This window comes from Carlito syrichta, unplaced genomic scaffold (assembly GCF_000164805.1).
Source record: "Carlito syrichta isolate Samal-C Ts95f unplaced genomic scaffold, Tarsius_syrichta-2.0.1 Scaffold306749, whole genome shotgun sequence".
Lineage (NCBI taxonomy): Eukaryota > Metazoa > Chordata > Mammalia > Primates > Tarsiidae > Carlito > Carlito syrichta.
The window spans coordinates 666,096-691,541 of record NW_007250845.1 but is presented as its reverse complement, the minus strand read 5'-3'; the positions used below and the strand labels follow the sequence as shown (position 1 = coordinate 691,541).

Here is a 25,446-nt window from a genome sequence, read left to right as displayed (position 1 = left end):
GGGATAGAGCGTCAGTCGTGCGTTGCTGGAAGCCACAGGGCACAGGGACAGAGTGGCGGTCTTGTATTGCTGGAAGTGGCTTTGTCTTCCTTTCCCTCGCTTTCTCCTCCCCCTGTGCCGGCCTCTCTGTCCAACCTTTGCCACTGGTTTCTGATGAGCCTTCACTTTCTCTCCTCAGTCATGCGGAGGAATCCCTTCGGCGTGGACATCTGCTGCCGGAAGGGGTCCCGAAGTCCCCTGCAGGAGCTCTATAACCCCATCCAGGTAAGCCTCGACTCTCGGTCAGCATGTGTCACTGTGAGGGGGCGGGCGGCAAGGGGCATTCTAAAAAACCCCAAAGTTTTTTGGGGATTTGAAACTTCCTCCCACTGCCTGGCACTGGACCCACAGTGGTTGCCTTCTTGGTCGCCCTTTTTCTAGACAGCATCTCGGGAAAGTCCCAGCAAGAGATATTTAGCATTAGAGAAGTACCTACAGTTCGTGCTGAACTCAGCGGTCAGACCGGCCCAGTGTGGAGCTCAGAGACCTCACTGGTGCAGTTCCAAGCAATGGGACTGAAACTGACAGTCTGGTGGGCTGTACAGTCCTTGGCACCTGCTAAGAAGGCTTCTACTTGGGTACCTCTGACACCCAACCCCTGCATCCCACATATTAAAGCCCAGGGATGCCCCACCAGACCCACCTCACTGCGCCTGTTTGGCAGACTCCCTTGTATACGGGGACTTCTTTTGCTGAGTGACTGTCAGTCCGTCTGACTTTTTAGTTTAACCAGATGGCAAACATGGCCTCTGTGTGGTTGACTGTAAAAACAACTCTTTGAGGAAAAAAAAAAAAAAAGTGCCAACCCAGGAAGAGTGTCCTCCGTGGAAAGCTGGTGCAAAATTGGGAGGCCTGGTTGCCATGGCGATGGCCTTGGTGGTCTGCGGGTCTTGATGGGGCGACTCCAGGGCTCATCTTCTTGTGGGAACGTTAATTGACACTGGATGCCGAGAGCTGGTGAGTGAACAACCAGCAGCGACATCGACGGACCTTTGGTGGCTGTTGGGAAAAGGGGAAAACGTACCGCATTGGGCAGTCTCTGGCTTAACTGAGCATTTCTATGGACCGCAGTGCTTGGTGGAGGAAGATAAGAGTTGAGCCACAAAGGCGCTGAATTTTTAGAACTTTTGCAAAGTGATACGCCCAAGAACTTTCTGATGCCTCCTCTTTCCCAGTCTCTCACCTGCTCTCCCTTCTGGGAAAACGGACTCCTGAGTTTGTGCACCATGGGTGGCTGAATCACATTAGTTCATGCCCTGTCCCAAGGTATGACTAGGCCAGGTCAACCCGGTAACCACAAACTCAGTATTGCCCGAGGCTTCCTGTGCTGGGTTCTATGGTGGCTCCATAAGGAATTGGATATTTGGGTGTCCTTTGGTGCCCAAATAATCTGCTTATTACAGGCAAGGCTCCCAGCCTGTCCACATACCCTGTCCTCAGGAAGAGGCAGAATTGGACTTTGACAAAGATAGGATTTCTGGAAACCCACGTTGAAGACAGCCTAGATTCCTCCTGCAAACCATCCTCATCATTTTGCTGAAATCCTCTGTTCTCAGATCATTTTCTCCTCCAGAACAAAATTGCTGAAGCCCTGCTGCCAGCTTTATGGGCAACATATGGTGTCATGAGCAGAGCTATTTCTGAAGTAGCCACCCTGTGGATGGAAAGTCCAGGGACTGTGTCTGTCCTGGTCCCCGTGGTCTCCCCAGCACCGAACACAGGGCCTGGCTTCTCAAATACTCGTGATTGAAAGAATGAACATCTGGGTTCAGATTCCCACTTCAACTCTAACGAGTGGTGCAGCCTTGAACATACGATGAATATGTGATGTGTTTGCTTTGGATGTCAGTTTTCCCATCTAAAAGCCTCTCTGGAATGTTGGGAGGATGAAGTAATTCCGACATGTCAGGGGCTGTGTAAGTATGACCCGTCATTTTTGTGGTCACGAGGGTGGCTTCACCATGGGCAGCCTCGACTCTGGAGTTAGACCCGGGTTCAAAGCCTGGGTTCATTGCTTCCTCGCAGAGTGACTGTGGGAGAGGTTACTGACCTTCTTAGGCCGCATTTCTTACATGGTTGAACAGTGCCTGTCCTGCAGGAGTGCTCATGGTGGTGTGTCTTGCTTGATGATCCCCCGTGGAGTGTGCCCCTTCCTGGGTCCATTCACTCATTCTCTCATTTAGTTCTTCACCCGTGATCACAAGTACCTGCTACATGCGGCTCAGTGCTAGGGGCCGGCATGTAGGGTGAAGAAGGGGAGTGAACTTGACCTTCTGTGGGCGGTTCTCATGTTATCCCAGGGTTGGGGGAATGAGTTGCCTGGCGAGAGAGACCCTGCTCGGTCCCTCTAACCCAACCAAGGGAGAGAGACTCGGTTGGGGAGAGGTCATCCATCCTTCCTTTCCATAGTGGGTGAGAGGCCACTTAGCTGGGGACTTGGGAGGAAAGGCGGGCTGGAGGCAGCCCCAGGAGGCATCTGGGAGGCGGAGGTGGGTGAGTCACCGCCCTCCCTCAGGGACGTCTTGGGCAAGTCATCGGGCCCCTTTTGCCGGCAAGGAGGGAAACGTCCCTGCAGGAAAATCACCCCGTTTCCTCGGGATGTTGTCTCGGGATGTTTTTTCTGAGGCTGGTTTCCTTTACAAGCTGCAATTATGTTCCCTTCCCACGCACGTTCAGTAAGTGGCACTTTCCAGAGAAACTGCCGTGGTGCTCCTCTGGGCGACTGGGGCCCGGAGCAGGAGAAGGAGTGAAGGGAGCGAGCGCATCTACTGAGTCCCGTTCTCTGTCCTCGGGATGTTTCCAGACTTTGCACCTGATGGGGCTCTGTCACCGTTTCTTGTATTTCTTACCAGCCAAACCAAGCCCGGAATAGTGTTATCACTGAGGCTGGTGACAAACCCTTGAATCGCTAGAAACCAAACTCCTCCCCAAGATGGTGTTTTTCCCCTTTTTAGACTGACTGGTTGTTTGGGCTTGATATGTAATGGTGGAAACAGAAACCATTTGCTTCGAATGATAAGAGACCAACACTGTGACAAGAAGCCTTTGCCTTTGTAGCATTGTGGCAAGTGAGCTTAGCGTTATGCTTAGTTAGCATGCCCCGGACTGTAGGCCAGACACCATGCAGATGCTGATCCCCTCATCCAGTCCTTATCAGAACATAGCTAGTAAGAAACAGAGTAAGATTCAGCCCAGGATGAATTGTAAACCCAGGTTCCTTTAACTCTATGCCAGACTTGCCATTACTACATTCTCTTGGCAGAAGTTACCCCATCCCTCCTTCAAAAAAATATATAACAAATCCAGATTTTCACTGGAGAAAGGTTTAAACCTCCAGGGAAATTTGACTATAATCTGATCTGAGCGTGCGGAGTTTTTTATTTTGGTATCTAGTGTTTTCTTATTTTAGCACCCTGCACACCCCTAACCATGAAAACAACAATTGGTTAAAAAAAGTTTGTAGTTGATATTCTTAGAAAAACTGCACTCTGATGTCTTATAATTTTCCTGGTTCTCTGCTCTCTCCCTGGCCCCAAAATAAAACGTAATTGCCGATTGGATCAGCTGGCATCAAGTCACCGAAAGTTCAGGAGTTGCCAACTGCATATTTGTGGGCCGAGCACATCTGTGGGCCGCCCGAGTTTGGCTCAGATGCACGGGGCGGAGCTACGCCGTCAGCCATTAATTGGGCATAATTTCCCCTAAATGCTGGTGAGGCTGAGACAGCCTGTCCTTCTGCCTCGCCCACCTCCCGGTCCCCTCGTGGGTGCCCTGAAGTCTTCTTCACAGCGGCCCTCATGTGGTTCAGCCCCGGCCCGCTCGTGCTTTCTTTAGCATGAACACTCACTCTGATTATCATGTTCCTTGGGGAGGGCGGCATCGCCCGGGGCTGGCCGTGAACTCATAAGCGCCGAGTCTGGGAGTCTGCCCAGGACACGGCGGGGCCGGTGGTCTGCAGGCTTTCCCTGGGGAGCTCTGAGGGCTGATCAAGGTTCAGGGGATCTAGAAGTATTCTGGGTGAACGGTTTGAGAAGAAAAAGTCAGGAAGGAAAAGAGACTCCAGGGATACTGAGCCGTATTCTGAGGCCCCACTGACGTCTCTGTTATTTGATGGCCCCTTATTGGTCCGGTCTTCAGTGTGTTAAATAATCTACCTCTCCAGGAGGAAGGATGGAGAGAACGGGGGTGAGAAGGCAGGGAGGAGGAAAGAAGGAGGGGAAAGGAAGACAAACTACAGTTCACTGAATATTTGATACATGTCAGTGACCGTTCTGTGTATGCACCTAAATCTCGGGGAGTTCTCCCAACAGCCCCAGGGGGAAGATCTCCAGTAACCCCATTTCCAGCTAAGTTAACTGAGACCTGGGTTGAGCCATGGCCCACCCAGCTCCTGACTGGAAGAGTCAGGCCTGTCTCTCCCGGCTAGGGTGCGAGGCGAGGAGGGGCTGGCACTTGACCTATACCAGGGGAAGAAGGGAGAGGCTTCCCTGGGCGCCTCCCTCCCAGTGACTCAGCTGGGACCTGGGCTTGCTTGGGACCAGACGTGAAATTCCCGAAGGCAGAGGCTGAGGCCTATGGGACAGTGTGGGATGTGTTCTCCGCGTCCAGCGAGCAATCACAGACTTTGTCTTGTTTGCTGATTCTGCTCTTTGGCTCTGTCAGGGAGAGACCTGTGTCCTTTGGTGGAAGCCAGGCTAAGCGGGAACCCCCAAGAGCCCCGCGGTGGGATCACACATCTGAACTTGGACGTTGGGGTCGTTGATTCAGTTGAATGTTTCGGATGGATGGAAGTTTGGCATAGTCCAATGGTGGTGGAGGAAGGGACTCTCCCGTCCCAACCTAAACAGCTTTCTTCAGCAGGGTTTGCCAACGTGTGTCTCTTCCTCAGGCGTCAGTAGAATCAGCAGAGGAAAAAGTCGAGGGGAAGGGAGACATCCTGGTCGGAGAACCCGGGAAGTGGTGTGTGGTGGGAGCTTTGAGCAAAGTTAGGAGAGAGTCAGAAGTGAGTGCTGAATCCTTCGAGGTGCTGCGGCTGCGGGGCTTTGACAGAAGAGGTGGCCTTGGAGTCGGGCCTGTGAAGGCACATCAGCTTCCCTGTGAGAGAGAAGAGGGAACAGCTTCACCGAAGCCATAGCAGGGACCGTCCATCGCCCATTCAGAGAACCGGGAGGCATTTATGGCTGGGAAGTGAGGGTGATGTGGGGGTGGAGATGGGACAGAGAGGCAGGCTGACACCAAGTGGATTGAGTCCTGTCTGCCCTTCCAGTCTTTTCCAACCCAGCTGATCCTCCCCTGCTGGCAGGGTCAGTGGTCACAGGAAACGGTGTGCGTTGTCTGAACCTGCATCTGCTTCTGCCTCAGCCCCTTGTTAACTGCCGGGCTTTCCCAAGGCAGGTGAGGTCCCCTCCGTGGCCTCAGCGTTGTCATCTATAAGACGAAGCGCTGTATGACGCGGTGGTTCTCAGTCCTGGCTGCACATTAGAGCCACTCAGGGAGGTTTGCAAAAACGACCAGTGTCCGGGCCTCACCCCCAGAGACTCTAATTTTGTGGATCTGGGCTGGGGCTGGGGTGTGGATAATTTTGAGAGCTCCCTAGGTGATGCTGGCAGGCAGCCAGGGTTCACAGGCACTGGTGGTAGGCTCTTGAAGGGCCCCTCTGGTTCTGAAAACTCATAACCTGGGATGTGAAAAGCAGCTCAGAGCGTGTGTGCAGAGGTTGCTCGCGATGCATCGCCTCTTTTGTCTTTCTATACGAGGGCCCCGTGTCACCGCCCACCGGGACCCAGAGACTTCTGGCCCTCCTCTGCTCAGCTTGCAAGTTTGTGGGTCTGATGCCTGCAGCGTTGGAGACCCAGCCAGCAGCGTGTGGACACATCCAAGAAGCCCAGGCCCTGGGCTGAGTGTTGGGAGGGGCCCTGTGAAAGGGACACTTGAGCCACTTCCCTCTTGAGCCAACAAGGAGGACCCAGACCTCTGATGGGCATTCCCAGGGGATCCGTTACAGTCTCACAAGCCAGCAAGGAGGGGAGCGGCCCTCTGCCTGGGAATGGCTGTGGGGCCAGGGATGCTGGTGGCCGTGGGCAGATGGCACAGAAGGGCAGGCGCTATGCCGTCCCCCGGCTCTGGGCAATTAATCTCTTCATCACCAACCGCCTGGTAAATGACGAGTCCATCTGATGATCTCCTTTGACCCAACAGCTGTCTACCAGCCAAAGGGGGCTTAATTGATTTGGTTGTGGACCGGCTCCTTATGCAAAGATAATACTAACTGCCAGCCTAGCAGCTGGCTGGCAGCGATGAAATATTGCATTCACCTGATCCCACACACAGCCCTTGGGAGGACGTTTCATTATTAATTGCAGATTGCAGTAGACTGGTGAGGCCCTTTGCAAAAAAAAATAAAAATACAGGGACAGTGAGTTTGCCTCTTTCACTGTGGCTGTGACTCTGTTATTTTTGAGCCAAGGAAGCTGCCCCGGTCAGATTGCCATCCCAGCCAGGATGGACAGAGCCCCACTAGAGTCAGACATGGTTTGGGTCAGAGGAGAGGATTGGATGCCTGAAGGAGCTGGGGAATCCCTGCCCAGCTGTGTGACCTGGGCTGGCTGCCTGACCCCTCCACTACCCTTGGTGTCCTTATCTGTAAAATAAGAGCCCTGAGGCCAGTCTTGCAAGTCTGTGAGATTTGAAATCCTGTGTAGAGGGCACCAAGACAGTGCCAGGATCAGAGCTGGCGTCTGTGAGTAACCATCAATTGTCAGATGGAGTTGGGTCACCGGGGACTTTCTTAGGTGGGCTGTGCCCCCCGCCGTGCTGCAGGCTGACACATTTTGCACATGCAAATTTAGAATTCTGTTGGAATAATAATATGATAGATGATTTCCTCTTGCCTAGAAGCTACTAGCTCTATCCATTGTGAGTACTTTCTAACAGTTTTGATTTGTATTACACGTCTAGTGGACTCTGTGTTGGTAAGGAAGCTTGGTGCCCTGGTTATAAGGCCATGAGTACCTCTGTGTGTGGGGGGGGTGCATGTACATATACGTTACTCAATCCAGACTCTAGCAAATGGGCAGATACAGCTTTTTTTTTTGGCTGTTGTTGTTTGTTTTTTGTTTTTTTGAGTCGAAGTTTCACTGTCGCCCAGGCTGGAGTGCAGTGGCATGTTCATGGCCATCGCAGCCTCAACCTGCTGGTCTCAGGCGATCCTTCTTCCTCAGCCTTCCAAGAAGCTGAAACTAACAGGTGTGTACCAACAGGACCGGCTAATTTTTTCATTTATTGAAGAGACAAGGTCTCTCCAAGTTGCCCCAGCTGGTCTCGAACCCCTGGGCTCAGGTAGTCCTCTTGTCTCTGCCTCCCAAAGTGCTGGGATTACAGGTGTGAGCCACCACCAGCTTTTATGTTTTCAAAGCCTACTGTAGTTGTGTTTGCAATACTCCCAGTACCTAGTTAGTACCACAGTGATGGTTGTTAAATAAGATTTCATCTCTGGGTGGTGTGATACCATTGATCTCATCGACTGGTCTGCATTTAACTCGGGCTCTCTTTATAGGCAGTTGTTCTGTTTCAGCAATAGAAGTTTCAGGAACAAGCCTAATTTGACCCAATATACTATTCAAATCTGGATTGTAAGCTCCATGTGCTAATGGGGTTTTTCTGTGTCCGTCTATATGAATATAATCGGACATATTTCCACTGGAGAAGGGCATTCAAGTGACAAAATGACCTTGGTGATTTTCAGATGACAACACAGCTGTACAATCTGTCGTTTTCAGAAAGTTATTTCCTGAATAACCCGCAATTATACAAGGCTTCTACATAATTTGATTTTTCTGTAAACGACACAACTCAAGTGGCTTCTCAGCCAGTTGGGCTTTAACCTGGTCAGAACGGAGACGGCTGGAACAAAGCCCTGGTTTGTTCTCAAGCTCCCCGAAGGAGAGACATTGGGAGAGGGGGTGGTGGTGGCACAGACCTTCTCTGGGGGGCGGGGGGAGGTCTGCAGGTTCCACCCACCTCCGCACTCGCTACTGTGAGATCTGAGGCAAATGACTGAACCTTTTCGAGCATGGGAGTCCTTGTTTGCAAAATAAGAGTAAAATGTCTGTGGTTTGGTTATTAAGCGTTCAATTAGAAGATATAGAAAGTTCCAAGTGTGTAGCAAGCTGTCCAGCCGATGCCGATTTGTTAACTCACTTAGAAGAAACCTCCTCCAGGAAGCTCTCCCTGATGTTGTCCCCTCTAAGCTCAGGTTAAATGTCCTTCTAGAACGATGCAGCCCACTGGCAACATAACGTAAGTCACATATGTCTTTTGAGGTTTTCTGGCAGCCACATACCGACATAGAAGAAGAGCAGGCGAAGTAAGTTTTCATACTAGATTTTATTTAGCTCAGAATATCCGACATATCATGTCTGCATGTAATCAGCCAAACACTGGTTGGGATCGTTTCCCTTTGCTTTCGTGCTAGCCTTTGAAAGCTGCTGTGTATTGGACACTTGGAGCACATCTCACTCGGGACTGGCTGAACACCAAATACTCCGCACCCACCCGCGGCGTGGTGCAACTGCCAGTGGGGCAGCGCGGGCCTGTAAAATGTCCCCTCCTTCCCGCCCCCGCCTGCGTCTCCCTTGTTCACCATACTCATCCCACGCTCTTGAAATGATTCCCCTGGGCTTTGCGCCCCTGAGGGCAGGGGCTGTGTCTGGCTCACCTTGGGGTGCCCTGGAGCTGCAGCAGCCTGGCTCAGAGGAGGGTCTCAGCAGGTACGTGGAGACTGGATGCCTGAGGGAACTGGGAAGGCGAGTCACGGGCCTAGGGAAAGGATGGGCACTGGAGCTGGGACCCACCCTCCCTCTGCTCTGTGCCCAGACTCAGCTCTGCTCCTCCCCCCTTCCCTTCTACCTCCCTCCTCCTTCTGCTCCTCCTCCCATAGTGTGCACCACCCAGTCAGTTCGCACGGAGCCGAAGTCCCCCTCCTGCCCTCTCTGTCCCTCTCTTCCTGTACCTCAGCTGTGCTAGTCTGCAGGGCTGCCATCATGAGGTACTGCAGACTGGCGGCCTAGACAACACACGTTTATTTTCTCACAGTTGTTGGAGGTCAAGGTGCCCGCAGGGTGGGCTTCTTCTGAGGCCTGAGGCAGTCTTGTGCCAGGCTTCTCAGCCAGCACCAGTGGCTTGCTGGCTCCTTGGCGTGCCTTGGCTTGGAGGAGCATGACTCTGACGGCTGTCCACGTTCTCACACGCTCATTCCCTGTGGGTGTCTGTCTTTGTGTCCCCGTGTTGTCAGGACACTTGTATTGGATGAGGGGCCACCTACTCCGGGGTGACCTCGTCTCAACGAACTGCATCTGAGTGATCCTGTTTGTAAATGAGGTCGTGCTCCAAGGTACTGGGTGAGAGCTTCAGCACAGGAATATGGAAGGGACACAGTTCAACCCATAATGCCTGCTTGTGCCTGACACCCTGCTCAATGGTGCCTTCAAAATAAAGAGGAGAGGTAAGTGTTAGTGAGGAGGTGGAGAAAAAGTCCTTGCCCCGTTGGTGGGAACAGAAACTGATGCAGCCGTTATGGAGACAGGACGGAGGGTCCCCAGGAACTAAAAATGGAATTGCCATCTGATCCACAATCCCACAGCTGGGGCTGCATCCAGAGGAGATGGAAGCGGGAGCCCAGAGATCCCGCACGCCCATGCGCCTCGCAGCCTCGCCTGTTCACAGTAGCCGAGAGGCGGACTCCCTCAATGTCCATCCACGGATGATGGGGGAAGAAAACGTGAGATATGTAGACATAAATGGAGTGTTCGTCGGCCTAAAAAAGGAGATCCTGCCATTTGTGACAACATGGATGGATCGGGAGGACATGATGTTAAGTGAAATAAGCCAGGCACCGAAAGACACATGCTGCATGATCTCACATATATGTGGAATCTAAAACCGTCGAATGCCTAGAAGCAGAGAGTAGACTGGTAATTGCCAGGACGGGGATGGGGAGATGCTGGCCGAAGAGTACAGTGTTTCGGCTGGACAGAACGCGCGAGTTCTGGGGACCTGAGACACAGCACAGTGGCTGGAGTTAATCGTAATGTATTATATACTTGACGTCTGCTCGGAACGTAGATCTTGAATGCCCTCACCACACACAAAAAGTGATCGCCATGTGAGGCACTGGGTATGTGGCTCGGCTTGGTTGTGGTCATCTTCATGATGCATGCACATACCCAGTCAGCACGTTACACCCCCCAGATATGCCATTTTCGTTTGTGAATTGCACATCAATAGGTCTGGGGGAAATATTTCCGAGTCTGTAGTTTGTGCTGCAACAGGGGAGACAGGCCAGTAGACTGATCATTGTCAAGTGACATCCTGCACGAGTTCAACACCTGACGGAGGAGTGTAAAGAGGTACTAGACTAGGCATGCACGTGCGTGTGCTTGTGTGTGTGCATGCCTGCTTTGTGTGTGCACATGTGTGCTTTGTGCACTTGCTTATGTGTGCATGTGTGTTTGTGTGTCTATGCATGCTTTGAGTATGTGTGCTTGTGTGTGTGCATGGGTGCTTGCGTGTTTATGTGTGCATGCATGCTTTGGGTGTGTGAGTGCTGTGTGCTCATGTCATGTTTTTGCAGGCATGGTTGTGTGCTCATGGATGTGCCTGTGTGTGTGTGTGTGTGTGTGTGTGTGTGTGTGTGTGTAGAGCCTCACTGTCTCAGCTGAGCAAGGTATAGGAGGGGTGGCACACTGAGGTACAGCAGCTCCACCCTCACTTGCTCAGCTAAAATCTGGCGGGGGGAGAGAAAGCGCTGACCATCAGGGGCTGGAGCTTTGTCCCTCCTGTGCAGGCAGTCCCTACCCACACCCCTCTGGCGAGGAGACCAGCAGGGTGCAAGAAAACTGAGCTCCACTCTAGCTTCCGACTTCTGGAAAGGTCGGCAGCTCCAGTGTCTCCAGCTGATCTTCTGGTTCAATGTCTGCGTTACCGTACCAGAGACACTGGGTGCTGTGGGGGGACCACCCCAGGCCTTGGCAGGCACTCTGCAGCCCTGGAAGGAAGCTGGCCATCCTGGGACCCGCCACTGGGTTGGGACACCCCAGCAGACTCCAGCGCTGCCTAAAATGGCCAGTTGCACCATTTCCTTCTCTTCGTCTCAAATCAGAGACTTAAAGCCACAAACGGCCAGTATACAGTTCTGGCAGTTATTGTGTGTATTGCCCCAGCCGTCCGCCTCCAGCACGTTCCTTAGAGAATACCCGCAGAGGTATCCACGGATTAAACGGACATCTTGCCTGTGCGCAGCTTGACGTTTGAGAACTCACAAGCTCAGGGCTTGCTTTGGTTTTAGCCTCATGTCCGTTCCAGTGTTTGGAGTAAAGGTCTGAGAGAAAGAGGAACATTGGAGGCCACACTGAGAACACAGATGTGCTGAGAACACAGGTTTTGGAACCAGTCCACCTGGCTGAAAACCCAGCACCACCAGCTGCCCGCTGTGTGACGTCGGAGATTTGCTTACCTTCTCTGTGCCTCAGCTTTCTCACTTGTCAGATGAGGATAGGCTGGGCTCGGTGGCTCAGCCTGTAATCCCAGCACTTTGGGAGGCCAAGGTGAGTGGATTGCCTGAGCCCGCAGGTGTGAGACCAGCCCGGGCAACTTGGCGAGACCTCATCTCTACAATAAATAATAACTTTAAAAAAATTAGCTAGCCGTGGTAGCGTGTGCCTGTAGTTCTGGCTACTTGGAAGGCTAAGGTAAAAGGATTGCCAGAGCCCAGCATGTCAGTGCTGGGTTGGCCATGAGTGTGCCACTGTACTCCAGGCTGGGCGACAGAGTGAGACTCTAACTCAAAAAAAAAAAAAAAAAATGAGGATAACAGAGGCATCTGCCTCAATGAATCCAGACACAAGAAGTGCTTAGAAAGGGATCTGGCACGAGTAAGGACTGTCTACTGTTTGCATCACTGGACAGTCTTCTACCTGCTGAAAGCAAATGCCGTCCTTGGGAGCAGAGGTTCATTGCTTTGGTTGTACTTTAGAATCCAGAAAGAAAATCAACAAACCCCAAAGCTGAGGCCACTCCTTCATCAGCATTTTCAGGCCAAAGCTCTCAGGTAATTCCAATTGCAGCCATGTTTGAGAATCAGTGCTCTAGGCTTTTACTACTCAAAGTCAGGTCCACGGACCAGCAGCGTTGAATCACCTGGGAACTTGTTAGAAACACAGAAACTGGGTCTCCACCCCAACCTGCTGGGTGGAAACCTGCATTTTAATAGGGTCCCAGATGGTCTGCACAAGCACTAATTGGAGAAGGCTCCTTAGAGAACAGCCTGGTAGCTTCTCGAAGCCGCAGCCATCCAATCTATTAGATAGCAAAGGACAAGTGGCCCCAGCATCCATCTGGTTTGTGGACAAGGAACCAAGGAGAGGGTCTTACCTCTTCCTGAGCTAGGCATGCTTCTGTGCCTTGAAACCTCACAAGATAAAAGCTGTTTCTGGCTTACTCCTGTAATTGCAGCACTTTGAGAAGCCAAGGCTGGAGGATCGCTTGAGCCCAGGAGTTTGAGACAGCCTAGGCAACACAGCAAGACCTCATCTCTACAAAAAAAATTCCCCAAACTAGCCGGATGTGGTGGCCCACACCTGTGGTTTCAGCTGCTCAGGAGGCTGGAGGATCGCCTGAGCCCAGGAGGTTGAAGCTGCAGTGAGCTGTGATTATGCCACTGCACTCCAGCCTGGGCGACAGTGAGACCCTGACTCAAAAAAAAATAAAAACATAAAAAAGCTGTGTTTCTCAAATTCAGCGTGCTTGGCAGAGGCAGGGAGTGGAGTCCCATGGGGGGCTGTCTGGACGTGCTGCTCTCAGCTCCTCTGGATACATGTAGTACAAATTGATGCATGTAATATGATTCGGTTCAGGGAAGAGAGAAATGTGACCTTGCGTGGGTGCCTTGGAAGCAGATGTCACAGCAGTACCTCTCAAAGGCAGTCTTGTCCCTCCTGGGTGCAGCGTCCCTGGGAAGAAGGGGACGTGTGAGGTTGAAGGACAGGGTTTCTTGGTGGCCACAGTCAGAGTTACCTCTCTCCTGACCTCACTTTTGCCAAGGAACAAGGAGGAATGCAAGGCAGGCCACAAAGTGGGTGTCATCTCCCCTTCTCCCTGCCTCCCTGCACCACCCCCAGATGCCCGGCACAGTGGATCTCAAACAGTACAGTTTAATGGGGCAGAGAATGAAATTTAGAGTCCCAAGTCCTGAATTCAAATCCTGCCTCTTCCACTTACCCACAGTGGGAACTGGGGCAAGTAATCCAACTTCTTGGGGCTTTAATTTCCTCATCTGGAAGGTGGGAATCGTTTGTTTAACTTCAGCTGACAAGGCCAGATAGTAACAGTTAAAACTAGGGGTTCTTCGACCCTGGCTGCCTAGGTTCAAATCCACACTCGCTAGCCGTGCCTCGTTTTTTTTTAATCTGTAAAATGGGAATAAGAGCAGTGTATCTCCTGTTCTTTTGGAAATTAACTGAGCTGATTTGTGTAGTGTCTAGAACAGTGGCTGGCAGTACACAGTCAAAAATGTCAGCGAGGATTTTTTTTTTGCACCTTTGTGTTCTCATCCTTAAAACACATCGTAATCACAATGTGGGCCCTAGTAACTGCCCCTTGAGAGAAGCTTCCCTTACCCAGTGAATTTTTTAGTCCCTGACATCCAAACAGCCTCTTCCAACTGCTCTTCTCAAACCTCATTCCCCATTTTACAGATGAGGGGACTGTGGCACAGAGAGGTATTCTGTTGTGCACATGCAAGGTTGTCTGACCAGGTGAGGGATTGCAGAGCCACGATTCATTCCAGCTCTAGGACCGTTCATTGCTTGTGGATCCGTTGCTCCTGCGACCCCCATCCGCTTTGCTGGGGTAGAGATTTGCGGATTCTGCGAGTGAGCTGGACTGCTTGGATTCTTGGATCCTTGGTCTCTAAGTAGAGATGGAACCTCTGCCGTCTCCAGTGCCTTCTGGGAGGGGTCGCCAGGACTCATAAGCTCCTGACTGCATCCTGCCCTTGGTGGGTGGCCAGCTGGCATTCAACGCAGGGTGAAGACCACCCACGGCTGCTCCAGCACACCTGGGTGGAGGGTCCCGCAGGCCCCTGCCCGGCCTGCAGGATTCCATGATGTGGGAGCCAGCGTGGTGGGATGTGCCCACCTGAGCCAGCCACTCTCTTGGCCTCCCAGCTTGTCGACCTCTCCCAGAAAATCACTCCCACCCGTCATGAGTCAGACCGAGCATCCTTGACCAGGCTTGGGTTTACTCAGGCCCCAGGCTGTGCCTGAAACAGGGCAGTTCCAGGGAAATGCTTCTGCGGACTTGGAACATCCTTTTATTTCCACACACACGGATTTTAAGAGGCTGCTTTTAGGTGTTTCCTTTTCGAGCTCTTCCCTGCCTAGGCACAGTCGCCATGTGTAATTTTCTTCTTGATTCATTCTCCGTGTCGGGAGGGGCCTCTTTTTAGTCACTCTGTGGGGGCCTGCTCCAAGCTCAGTGCAGACGCTCTTGGATAATTATCCATCCACTTGCCGACGCCCAGCCAAGCATTAGTGTTCACAGGAATCAAGATGATTCTGGCTGTCTTTCCTAATTATCCGGACACCCACAGCCAGTGAAAGCAAGCCCCAGACATCTGGGAAAGGCCGGGGGTGGAAGCTGCCCGTTTGGAGAGTGCTGTCTACACGGACCTGGAGATCCAGTGGGTTTTGATCGCCTGTAGGTCCGGAAGGGGCTCACTCACCTGGCAAACTCATTCGTCACTGAGGATGAGGAATTAAATAAACTCAGACTAAGCCCGTGGTTTTTGCAGATGGAACCTTCTGGTTTCTGCTTTCCGAGAGCAACCCAAAAGTTCATCCACAAGGAGGAACAGCCTGTGATCTTTGCAAAGGGACACGTTTGAACGGGAGAGAGCCCCTCCCTTAGCTAATAACTGAGCCCAGCCAACTGCCCAGCACGCTGCTTTGTCATTCCATGATTGTCCTTTCTGGAGGACCCTTCCTTCCAGATCTGAGGGGGTCGCTGACAAGTCTCATTGCGCTTTGTAGGGAAATTGCCTGCTCTGGTGACATTTGAAGATCAGGAGGCTTGAAGGCTGTCTTGAGACATGTCCCTCGAAAGTATTTTGTCACCACACCCCCTCCCTCTTCTTCTCACTCCGTTGGGCTTCCTCTCATCCTCAGAGCGGTTTATCTCAGTTTAGAATTTTAGCCTCTGTGCTCGGCAGGTTTTCCTTCATTTTACAGGATAAATGAGCTGGTGTCTAAAGAGAAGTGTGTCTCCTTTAGGAAACTGGGAGTTCTGAAGTAGGAGTTCTGAAGTAGCTGACATCCAATTATGCATGGTCATAAAGAACAGGGATTGACTGAGAACTACTCTCCAAACCACGGTAGCCAATGGCCTTCTCATCCAAGGTGCCCTTCACCGTACCAGGAAATGGACTGATTTATCACCATCTTCAAAACTGAGTTCCTGAGAACTCAGCGTGGCCAAAGGCGTTCACCAGCCCTTTTCTTAATGAGAAGCGTCTGGAGGAACCGACCTTCCCTGTTTATTTGTTTATTTTTGTTACTCAGTCAGAGTAAAGTAGCATTTTTCTTGAGCGAGTGTCAACATGAGCTTATGTTGTTGGCTTGTGTGTTCGTTATGTCTTAACAGGGAATAGCGTATAACGTGGTGATTTCTTTTTTGCTAAAAAACAAAAATGACTGGGATTCAGGCCTAGACAATCTTGAAATAAAAACCAGGAGCTGGGAGGATAAGAGTCGATTGGCAATTGAGGACGGAGTCTTCTTGCTCAGGGTATGATGGTGTAATTAAATCAGAGAGAACGAGACGATACGTATCTTGTTAAGGTAAGGAAGGCTTGGCCAAAAACAGCTCATGGCCAATTGTTGCCATTTATCTAACAGTGAAGGGGTGACGAGGGGTGCAGTCTTCCCTGAGGCTGAGAAACCCTGCCTGTCTTGATCAGTCCCCTTGTTCATATTTAACTCGGTGTAAATTCTGCACAAACCTTGGAAGGCAGCTGCTGCTCTGAATCTCCACGGTGGGTCCTGGGGAGCCCCACCATAGCCACCAGCTTGTGGGACACCTTGATTGAGGGCTGGGCAAGGGATCTGTTCAGGGCATGAAAGTCACGCCAGCCTCCAAGGTGAGCATGAGTGACGCGTCCTGTGAAGCCAGGGTACGATGGCCGCACGTGTCCATCTTCCTCTCGGTGCTGTCTGTGCCCTTGCCCTTGGCCCAGGGTCATTCAACACCCAAGGCCTGAAGTCACTGGTTTCCCAAGCTGTGGTAGTCAGAATGCCTCCCTCCCCCAGAGCCATGAGGATATGTGACCTTACATGACTGAAAGGGCTTTGCAGAGGTGATTAAGTGGAGGCTGTGAAGCTAGGAAGTTTATCTGGGTTGTCCAGGTCGGTCCAGTGTCGTCCTGCGGTGATAAGAGGGGGGCAGAGTGTCAGAGCCAGAAGAGAGGTGTGAGGGCAGGACCATGGGCCAGGAGTGTCAGTGGCCTCCAGCAGCTGGAAGAGGCACGGGCCAGATTGCCCCTTAGATCTCCAGGAGGCACACACGCTCGCCTTGACGTTAGGACTTGTGACCTCCGGAGCTACAAGAGAGCACATTTGTGTTGGCTTCAGCCACGGAGTTTGTGGTGATTTGTTACAGCAGCAATAACCCCCCCCCCACACACCCCTTTTTAGTTGGAGTTAGTGTCCCTGTCCCACGACCAGGGTGTGAGGGAGGCTGAGGAGGTCCCAGGTCTGTGAGGTCAGACAGGCAGTCCAGCAGCATGGCAAGTGTGGACGGCAGGAATACTAGCGATGGCTGCGGTGATACTAGTGATAACTTTGGTATTGTTTTGAGGGTCAAGTGCAGTGTTGTGAAAATGCCCAACATGTCCGTGTATAAACCAGCGACCCTGGGACCCTCACTTCGTGGCGTGGCTCACATACCTGCAGGGGATAGGCCAGGTCCCTAAAGCCTTGTATAACTTGTGAGGCCTCCTTGACAGCCGCCCTTTCCCCCTGAAATGCACATCAGAACACAGTCTTGGGGGTGGGTTCCCACAGGCGGGGATCTTTCTACCGTTGAGTCGCTGTATTCAAGAAAGTCCTGAGTAAGTATGTGGAAGTCATGGTGTTACGTTTGTCGAGAATGTCCTTCATGATTATATAATGCTTACAGCATTCTCAAGGTACCCTCGTAGGCTAGCTTTATTGAAACTCACAGTTCCATGAGGGAGCCCAGGGTAGGTATTATCTTCCCGTTTTACAAATGTAAACAGAAGGACGTTCAAGAGGCAAGCTCTTAATAAGCGACAGGAGAGGCTAAGCCTGGTCATCTACACGAGGGAGGCCGTAGAGCAGACAGCCCTGCCAGCCACTAGCTGGTGTCCTTGGGCAAGCGACTTAACTTCCCTGTGCCTCAGTTTCCTTTTCTGTCAACATAAGGATAATCATAGGACCTACCTCATAGGTATGTGAGACTAAATGAAGATAATGCAAGAAGAAGCTTCAAACCATGCCGGGCACATTACAGGGCTGTGTGATTGTGTTAGTAGCAGCAACAGCACTGGCCCTAGCCAAGGGTCAGGTGTCTCCCAGTTTAGTGTTCAGTCCATGATCGTTCACATACGGAGAGCCAGAGCACCCCCAAAGCCCTCTCACTCTGCTGGAGCGGTACAAGGGCTCAACCAAGTCAGTGCATTAATCTCCAGACCAGAGGTCGGCAGACATTTCCTGTAAGGGGCCTGCTGGTAAATGCCTTAAATCTCTGCTCCAGCTACTCGACTCTGCCCTCGGGAGTGAAAGCAGCCAGACGCAATGTGTGAGTAAACGGACGTGGCTGGATTTGGTCCCCAGGGAGCTCCTGCCTTCAAGTGTGCTGTGAGTCACAGGTCCTGAGTTCGAGTCCCAGCCTCCTACTCTGCAAGGGTGTCCTCGAGCGAGTCAAGAAGGCTCTGTGGACTCGGTGAAGCCCTTTGCCTCTACAAGTGGGAATAGCAGGGCCTCCCTCGAGCGCCGGTGAGACGATGAGAGCTGAAACTGTAGGGCGCTGTGCCTCACTGGCTATTAGTCCAGAGTCGCTGTCCAGGCCCCCTGAGATAGATGAAGCATGCACGTGCACTCGGTGCAAGCAAGACACTGAGCTCTGGCGAGCCAGTTCTGCTGCCTGTCATTGCATGAGGAAGTCAGGGGAAAGGGTTCTTGATTTCGGTTCCTTTTTTCTTGTTTTGGGACATGAGGAAGGTACGGTCTTGCAAGGCTCTCCTTGGCTGCCGCGAGATGTTTTGCGAGCAGCGATGCTGCCGACGTCGAGCAGGTTGACCCTGCATCCGGCAGATGGCGAAAGAGCAGAACAGCCGTGATGCATGAGGGTGCTGGGAGGACATGGCATTCCGCAGGGTCTCAGGCCGTGGATCGGGGAGCACAGCCCTCACGGAGGGAAGATGGCTGGGTAGTGAATGGTAGAGCTGAACCATAGGACGGCTGGAGAATCACAGCCTTGCTTGAGGCAGTTGCGCATCTCAGAACGAGACTCTACTCCACTCCGGCGTCTGATACGAGGGGAATTACCATAGGAGTTTGAGGTTTGAAAAGCACGTAACTGGCAGAAGAAGAAAAAGTGGGGGAGATTGTCTGAAACAATAGGAATTAGATGGTTGTCACAGCTCAGAAGACAGGGATGGAGAGGGCACCCTGCGTCACCAAAGACTAAGAACGTGCGGTCTCAGGATTACACACGGGCCACATGGACGGTGCGCTTGGTACCCTTGATAGCTCTTCTTGGAATCAAAGTCGTTTGCTCTGTAGAAAGTTGTAAGCATGGTGCTTGGGGCATGTTGGTTGAGTGAATATATGAATGATTGTGCTTGCCACTTGTCCAATGACTGGATGAAGGAGGGAAAGAAGGAATGAACTCGTTAACAAGGTAGGAATTCATGTAAAATGAAGCTAGTGATGCCTTGTGGCCTCGATGGCTCATGAGGTAGTGAAGCAGGTTGAGGTATGTACGCTGTGAGCAGCGCACCCCACGCTGACCAGCCCTTGGGTTGAGCAAGTATTGCTGTTTCATTTTCCCTACCCTGGTCAGCTCAGAAGGCTGTAACCAAAGCCCACAGACCAGAGGGGTCTTCACAGCAGGCGTGGGTTTACTCGTGCTGGGGCTGGAAGTCCAGGGTCAAGGTGCCACAGGGTTGGCTTCTGTGAGCCTCTTTCTGGCTTGCAGGCGGCCATCGTTCCACTGTGTCCTCACAGGGTCTTTCCTCGGTGTGGGTGCACTGCTGGTGTCTCCTCTTCCTGCGAGGTTAGGGCCCCACTTTTATGGTCTCGTCTAACTCTCGTTGCCTCCTTGAAGACCCTGTTCCCAAATACAGTCACCGTGGAGAATGGAGCTTTCGCAGAGGAATGTAGGGGGTGCAGCTGAGTCTGCACACCAGGTAAAGCCCTGGCGATTATGAGACCCGATCTTGTCACTACGCAGCGATGCAGAAGCTTTGGAAACCACCAGAATCACCATTTCCTGGGACGCGAAACTGGAAATCCCCATTGTTCTAGAGAATTAGATGGGCTTCCAATAACACGTGTCGATGCCTGATTCTGTTCTTCAGAGACCACCACGACCGTCCTTTGTCTCTCCACTCTTAGACGAACTGGCAACTCACGAATGCTTTTTTCCTTGGGGCGGGGGAGCAAGATCCCCGAACGATCTTCCTAAGGATTCCATAAAGCAGATGCCCTGGGAGTTGGAATCGCCACGTGACCCCGTGCTTCTGTGTCACAGTGAGCATCACCGACCTCATTTACTTTTCTGTCTTCTTTCTCATCGTCTCCAGATCTGCCTGGAAGACAGGAAAAGCTCATTAAATCTGAGCCCTGCTAATTTAGAATATGTAACATCTCCTCCCAAGTTCAGCATGAAGAAGGAATTTGTGAAGCAAATTAATAGTGTGAACGTAATTGGAAGCCGAGTCTTGCAGGGCCGGGAGTACCTGCAAGATGCCTCTCCTCTCCCTGGTGGCCCACGGAGGTTACAGACTCCACACCCACACCGCGGGACTGCCCCCTCCCTCAGGACACCAGCCTAGACCACGGAGTCTTGTTTGTTTGCGAAAGACACTGGCTCCTTATTAGCTGGGGTACCTTTCACCGTGTGGCCTTCAAGTAGTAAAAGTGCATTTGAAGAGACATACTCTGCATTTCAGTTTCCCACTAATTATGACTGGCCTTTTCCCAAGTTAGTTTGGGCTATTTTGGTGGGGTTTTATAGCCATTTAATAAGAAAAGCTTTTTTAAACCCCCATAAAACCTTCTGTACAATTCATTCTGACCAGCATTCCATCTCTTACCATTATGTCATTAACAACCTTCTTCTTAAAAGACCAGAACTTTGTCTATTCATGTTCACCTTAAAAGCAGCATTCAGCGAGCCCCTGAGAAGCCAGGAGAACTGTAACACTTTATGAGGCTGGGCAGGGCCACCGAGCCCGTGTGTGAAGGGGTCTCTGTACGTGCGGGAGCGTACACACATGCTGGGGTTGATCTTAATGGCCGTCTCTGGCTTGGGCAGCCCCTGGAGGGTGGTCAGAATACACTTGTGGATGCAAATGCCATGCTTCCTGGGAGACTCCATGTGACTGTTGTCGGTTTTGTTGTTTTTGAGTCAGGGACTCGCTCTGTTCCACCCAGGCTGGAGTGCAGTGTGATCCCGGCGATCACGGCAGCCTTGACTTCCTGGGCTCAGGTGATCCTTCCACCTCAGCCACTTGAGCAGCTGGAACCACAGGCGTGGGCCACCACACCTGGCTAATTGTTTGTTCTTTTTTGTCTGTTTGTTTTTTGTAGATATGAGATCTCACTATGTTGCCCAGGCTGTCTTGAACTCTTGAGCTCAAGCAATCCTCCCACCTCGGCCTCCCAAAGTGCTGGGATTACAGGCGTGAGCCACCACGCCTGAGGACGTGAAGGGCAGTGAGCCCACTCTGTACGATTCTAGGGCAGTGGACGCCCGTCATTACTGTACGATTCTAGGACAGCGGATGCCCGTCATTACACATCTGTCCAAACCCACAGGGTGTGCAACACTGAGATTGAGCCCCCACGAACACCATGGACTCTGGGTGACAGTGCGTCAGCAAAGGTTCATCGGCTGCAACAAATGCACCACTCTGCGGGGGAGGCTAACATTGTGGAGCTCCCGCATGTGTGGTGGCAGAGAAGGAAGTGAACGGGGAATCTCTGTGCCTTCTGCTCAGTTTTGCTGTGACCCTAGAACTGCTCTAAAAAGTCAAGTCTGTTAAAAAAACAAATCAGGGCCAGGCGTGGTGATTCATGCTGGTAATCCCAGCACTTTGGGAGGCCAAGGCGAGTAGATTGCCTGAACCTGTGGGTTCTAGACCAGCCCGGGCAACTTGGCAAGAACTCATCTCTACCATAAATAAAAAGCTATCCAGGAGTGGTAGTGCACGCCTGTAGTTCCGGCTACTTGGAAGACTGAGGCGGAAGGATCACTGGAGCCCAGCAGGTCGACGCTGGGGTGGCCGTGAGCGTGCCACTGCACTCCAGCCTGGGCGACGGAGTGAGACGCAGTCCTCTGCGTCTGTCCATCCCTCCCCCAGTCCCAGATCTTTTGACGGTCCCGTAGTTTGGCCTTTTCTGGGACGCCATGTAGTGGGAGCCAGGCAGTGTGCGGCCTCTTCCAGATGACCTGCTCTCACTTCGTGACACGCATTTGCGTCTTCTATGTGTCTTTTCCTTTCTTTTTATTGCTAAGTGATGCTCCATTGTCTGGCTGTGCCACAGTTTACCTGTTCACCGACTGGAGGACATCTTGGGTGCTTCCAGGTTTTGGCATTTCTGAATTAAAGCTGCTATAAGAAGCATCAGTGTGCATGGCTCTGTGTGAATGTGAGTCTCCAGCTCCTTCGAGTCAATCAAGGAGCATGATTGCCAGGTCACGTGGTAGGAGCGTGTTGATTCTTTAGCCAACCTATTTATTAGTTTAAATCAAACGGCCCCTGCCCCGTGGACTGGAATGTCTTTTCAGCATGTCCTCTCCTGGAACTCAGGCCTACGGAGCACCAGACTGCGGTGGACAGTGGTTTAGGGAGCCGTCCAGACTCCGGTGAGAGGGACAAAATTGCTGTGTGTCCCTTGGCCTCGGGACTTGGGGACCTCTCTCCACCACAGCCATGGCCGGCAGAAACAGAACAAACGCCCAAGTGCTTGGGGTCTGCTGCCTCTCTCCTAATGACGCATCTTTAACTGGGGCCAGGACTGTGGAAGATTCAGGCTTATTCTCACGGTGTCTTTGCGGCATAAAGTCAGTTGCCCTATACGTGGCGTGGAGGCAGTGGTGGTGGGAATAATAGGCAGCAGGAACAGTGCCGGTAGTAATAGTTGCTGCTCACAGTTCTTGGACACGTCCTCTGCCGGGTGCTATTCTGGTGCGTCACACACAGGATTTCAAACGTCACAGTCCCATAAGGCAGACAGTCCCTCTGACAGGTGATGAGGCCAAGGCTCAGAGAGGTTAATAACTTGCCTTTGGTCACACAGCTGGCAGGTGACAGCGGCAGGATGCAGCCCCCAGCCATCTTCCGCCCTCACCCTTTCCCTGCTGCTGGGCATGGTGCTCTAAGTCTCCATCCGCCAGGGCTCTTAGGAGTCACGGGACACTCCCTGATGTGTCTCCGGGCCCCAACATTTGCCATTAAACCCGAGATCCGGAGACGGGACGACTGCAGTTGTCCTGCCTGGTCCCCGCGGTCCTGTGAGCCCTGTGTTCCCTTTAAGGGTTTTTCTCCAGCTTCACGTGCGCTGACAGGTGCCCCCTCACCCCACAGGCACGCTGACCACACATGCCCAGACCGTCTCTTGGGGGCTCCATTTTTAACATTCAGGAAAAGAAAAAGGGCAAAGGATTTCTATTTTCAGCTGTCAGACACAACATGCGCCTATCAAAGCTTGTTGAGCTTGGAAGCATTTCCAGTTTCTTTCTCAGAAAGCAGAAATTTTGACTTTGGGCCACTGCTGCTCAGTGAAATGTGTTTCCGTTGTCCGGGGTAACGTGGCGTGAGTTCCTTTGCCGGAAAGGCTCTGCATCAACTGTGACGAGCAGCGTGACTTCGTCTGCACCCCCCACCCCCCAGCCGCATTGCAGGCCCCCCGCCCTCCCTGCCAGCCCCTCAGTCTCAGTTTAGAGCCTCCGTGTACTTGCTTATTCCTGCCACCGGGCCTTTGCACACGCTGTTCCTTCTTGCCTTACCTCCGCTTGTCTGACCCCTGCTCAGCCTTGGGCCAAGGGCTTTCCAGGGCTGGTTGCGTGTCCCCATAGGACCTGGCCCCTCCTTTTCAGCTCTTGCCTACTGTAGATGCCGAGGTCCATGCCATGCCGTCCGCCTCTGGGCCGGCTTTGTTCTTAACAGAGTGCCTGAAACTTGGGAGGATTGGTAGAAGAGCCTCGGAGTGAGGATTGGGGTACCCCAGGCATCTACGAGCGGAATCTTCTGCCCAGTCTACACAGTGCCTCATTTTTGAAGGTCTAGGAGAGCAAGTTTCACAGGGACTGAGAACGAGAACATTCTTGAATTGGGCTGCCTGGAGTGTGGATTTCAGCCCTGCCTCTCGCTCGCTGTATTTACTTCTATTACTGGGTAACAAGTTACGCTTAGCCGCTTGCAACAGCACACTTTTGTATCCCACAGTTTCCATGAGCCGGGAGTCCGGGTGTCACTCGGCAGGTCCTCTGTCCGGGGTCTCACCGGGCTGGTCTCCTGTGGAGCTCAGGATCTGCCCAGCTCACATGATTGGTGACAGATTTCATTTCCTTTTAGCTGTAGAGCTTGTCTCTTTGAGGCCAGGAGAGCAAGCTCTGTGTTCAGAGAAGACTACGCCCTATTTAAAATCCACATGCAGCCGGGCTCGGTGGCTGTAATCCCGCGCCTTTGGGAGGCTGAGGTGAGTGGATTGCCTGAGCCCGCGGGTTCGAGACCCGCCTGGGCAGCGAGACCTCATCTCTACAATAAATCAAAAAAAAATCAGCCAGGCGTGGTGGCACGTGCCTGTAATTCCGGCTACTCGGAAGGCTGAGGCGGAAGGATCGCCGGAGCCCAGCGGGTTGAGGCTGCGGTGGCCGGGAGCGGCCGCTGCACTCCAATCTGGGTGACTGAGTGAGACTCCAACTCACCAAAAAAAAAAAAAAAAATCCACACGCGTGCCTTGACGTGCGACGAACCCGGATCTCCGTCGATCCATCGCAAGTTGAGAACGATCATTCAGTCAAAAACGCATTTACTACATCGAACCTACCCAAATCGCAGCTTGGCCCAGCCTACCCGAAACATGCTCAGGGCACTTCCATCAGCCTCCCGTGGGGCACGATCGTCGAACCCAAAGTTTGTTTTAGTAAAGTTATTATCACGAATTTTGAATCAAAATTTAAAGTTTGAAGTACAGTTTCTACTGAGTGTGCTGAGTCAAAAATCTGTTAAGTCAGACCATCGTACGTCGGGGATTATCTGTACTTAAGACCTGAGGAGGTGAGGCCCGCCCAGGATAATTTTCCTTTTGACAAACGTGTGGTCAGCAGACCTGAGGCTCTTTGTTACAGCTGCAAAATCCCTTTGCCGTGCAATGTGATGTCGTCGTATTCCCAGGTCCTGCCCACATTCAAGGGGAGAGGGCTATGCCAGGTAGGCCTCCCCAGAGCAGGAAGCCCAGAGACCTAGCACACTAGCTGTGAGGCCTCAGGGAAGTTGCTTCCCCTCTCTGTGCCCCTGTGACCTCATCTGTGGCAGGATTTGTTGTAAAGATTCATTGAGTTGATGGATGGAAAGCGCTCAAGACAGTTCCTGGCAGGTGGTGCGGACTCAATAAACGTTTGCAGTTACAACCGGGAAGATACGGTTGACCTCCGACCACACTGGGGGGACCCACACTTCCATATGCAGTCCACCCACTGGCTGGGCGTGAGATCAGAGAAGCAGCCCACGGGGAAGAAGAGACCAGAACCCGTCAACCACTTGGTAGATCGGCCCTATGGAAGGGGAGGCTGCCGGGTGCGGAGTGGGAGGCAGCCGGGAGCCTGCCCAAGTCGCTCACATGGGGTGTAAGTGGGTGTTGCGTGTCCTGTTTTAGTTGCTCTCTTTAGAACGTCCCTTTCCAAGACGAGAGTCATGTTCTCGTCCCTCTGGAAAGCTTAGCCATCCTCTCCGTCGGGGATTTTCATCAAGGTCAATGTCCCAAGTAGGAGAGCGAGAGCCAGTGGGCATTTGGCAGCTTTTGCAAGCAGCGGACCCCGAGTTCACGTCTGGCCAGGGGTAGGCTTTCTCTTGAAACAGGATCCCAGGTGGAGCAGTTTGGG

The 25,446-nt window shown here is 52.3% G+C and overlaps 1 protein-coding gene across 2 annotated transcripts in view; it reads left to right on the top strand.

The window, feature by feature from the left end:
• The window catches only part of CHST11 (carbohydrate sulfotransferase 11), a 157,988-nt gene that overhangs the window by 10,991 nt on the left and 121,551 nt on the right, over positions 1–25,446 (top strand). The window contains exons 2-3 of one of the 2 annotated variants that reach the window (XM_021715153.1): positions 52–55; positions 179–264. In XM_021715153.1, the coding sequence (XP_021570828.1) occupies positions 52–55; positions 179–264 (90 nt within the window). Of the gene's footprint in view, positions 1–51; positions 56–172; positions 265–25,446 lie in introns of those variants that run through there. The other variant, XM_008063331.1, reaches the window with a different exon arrangement.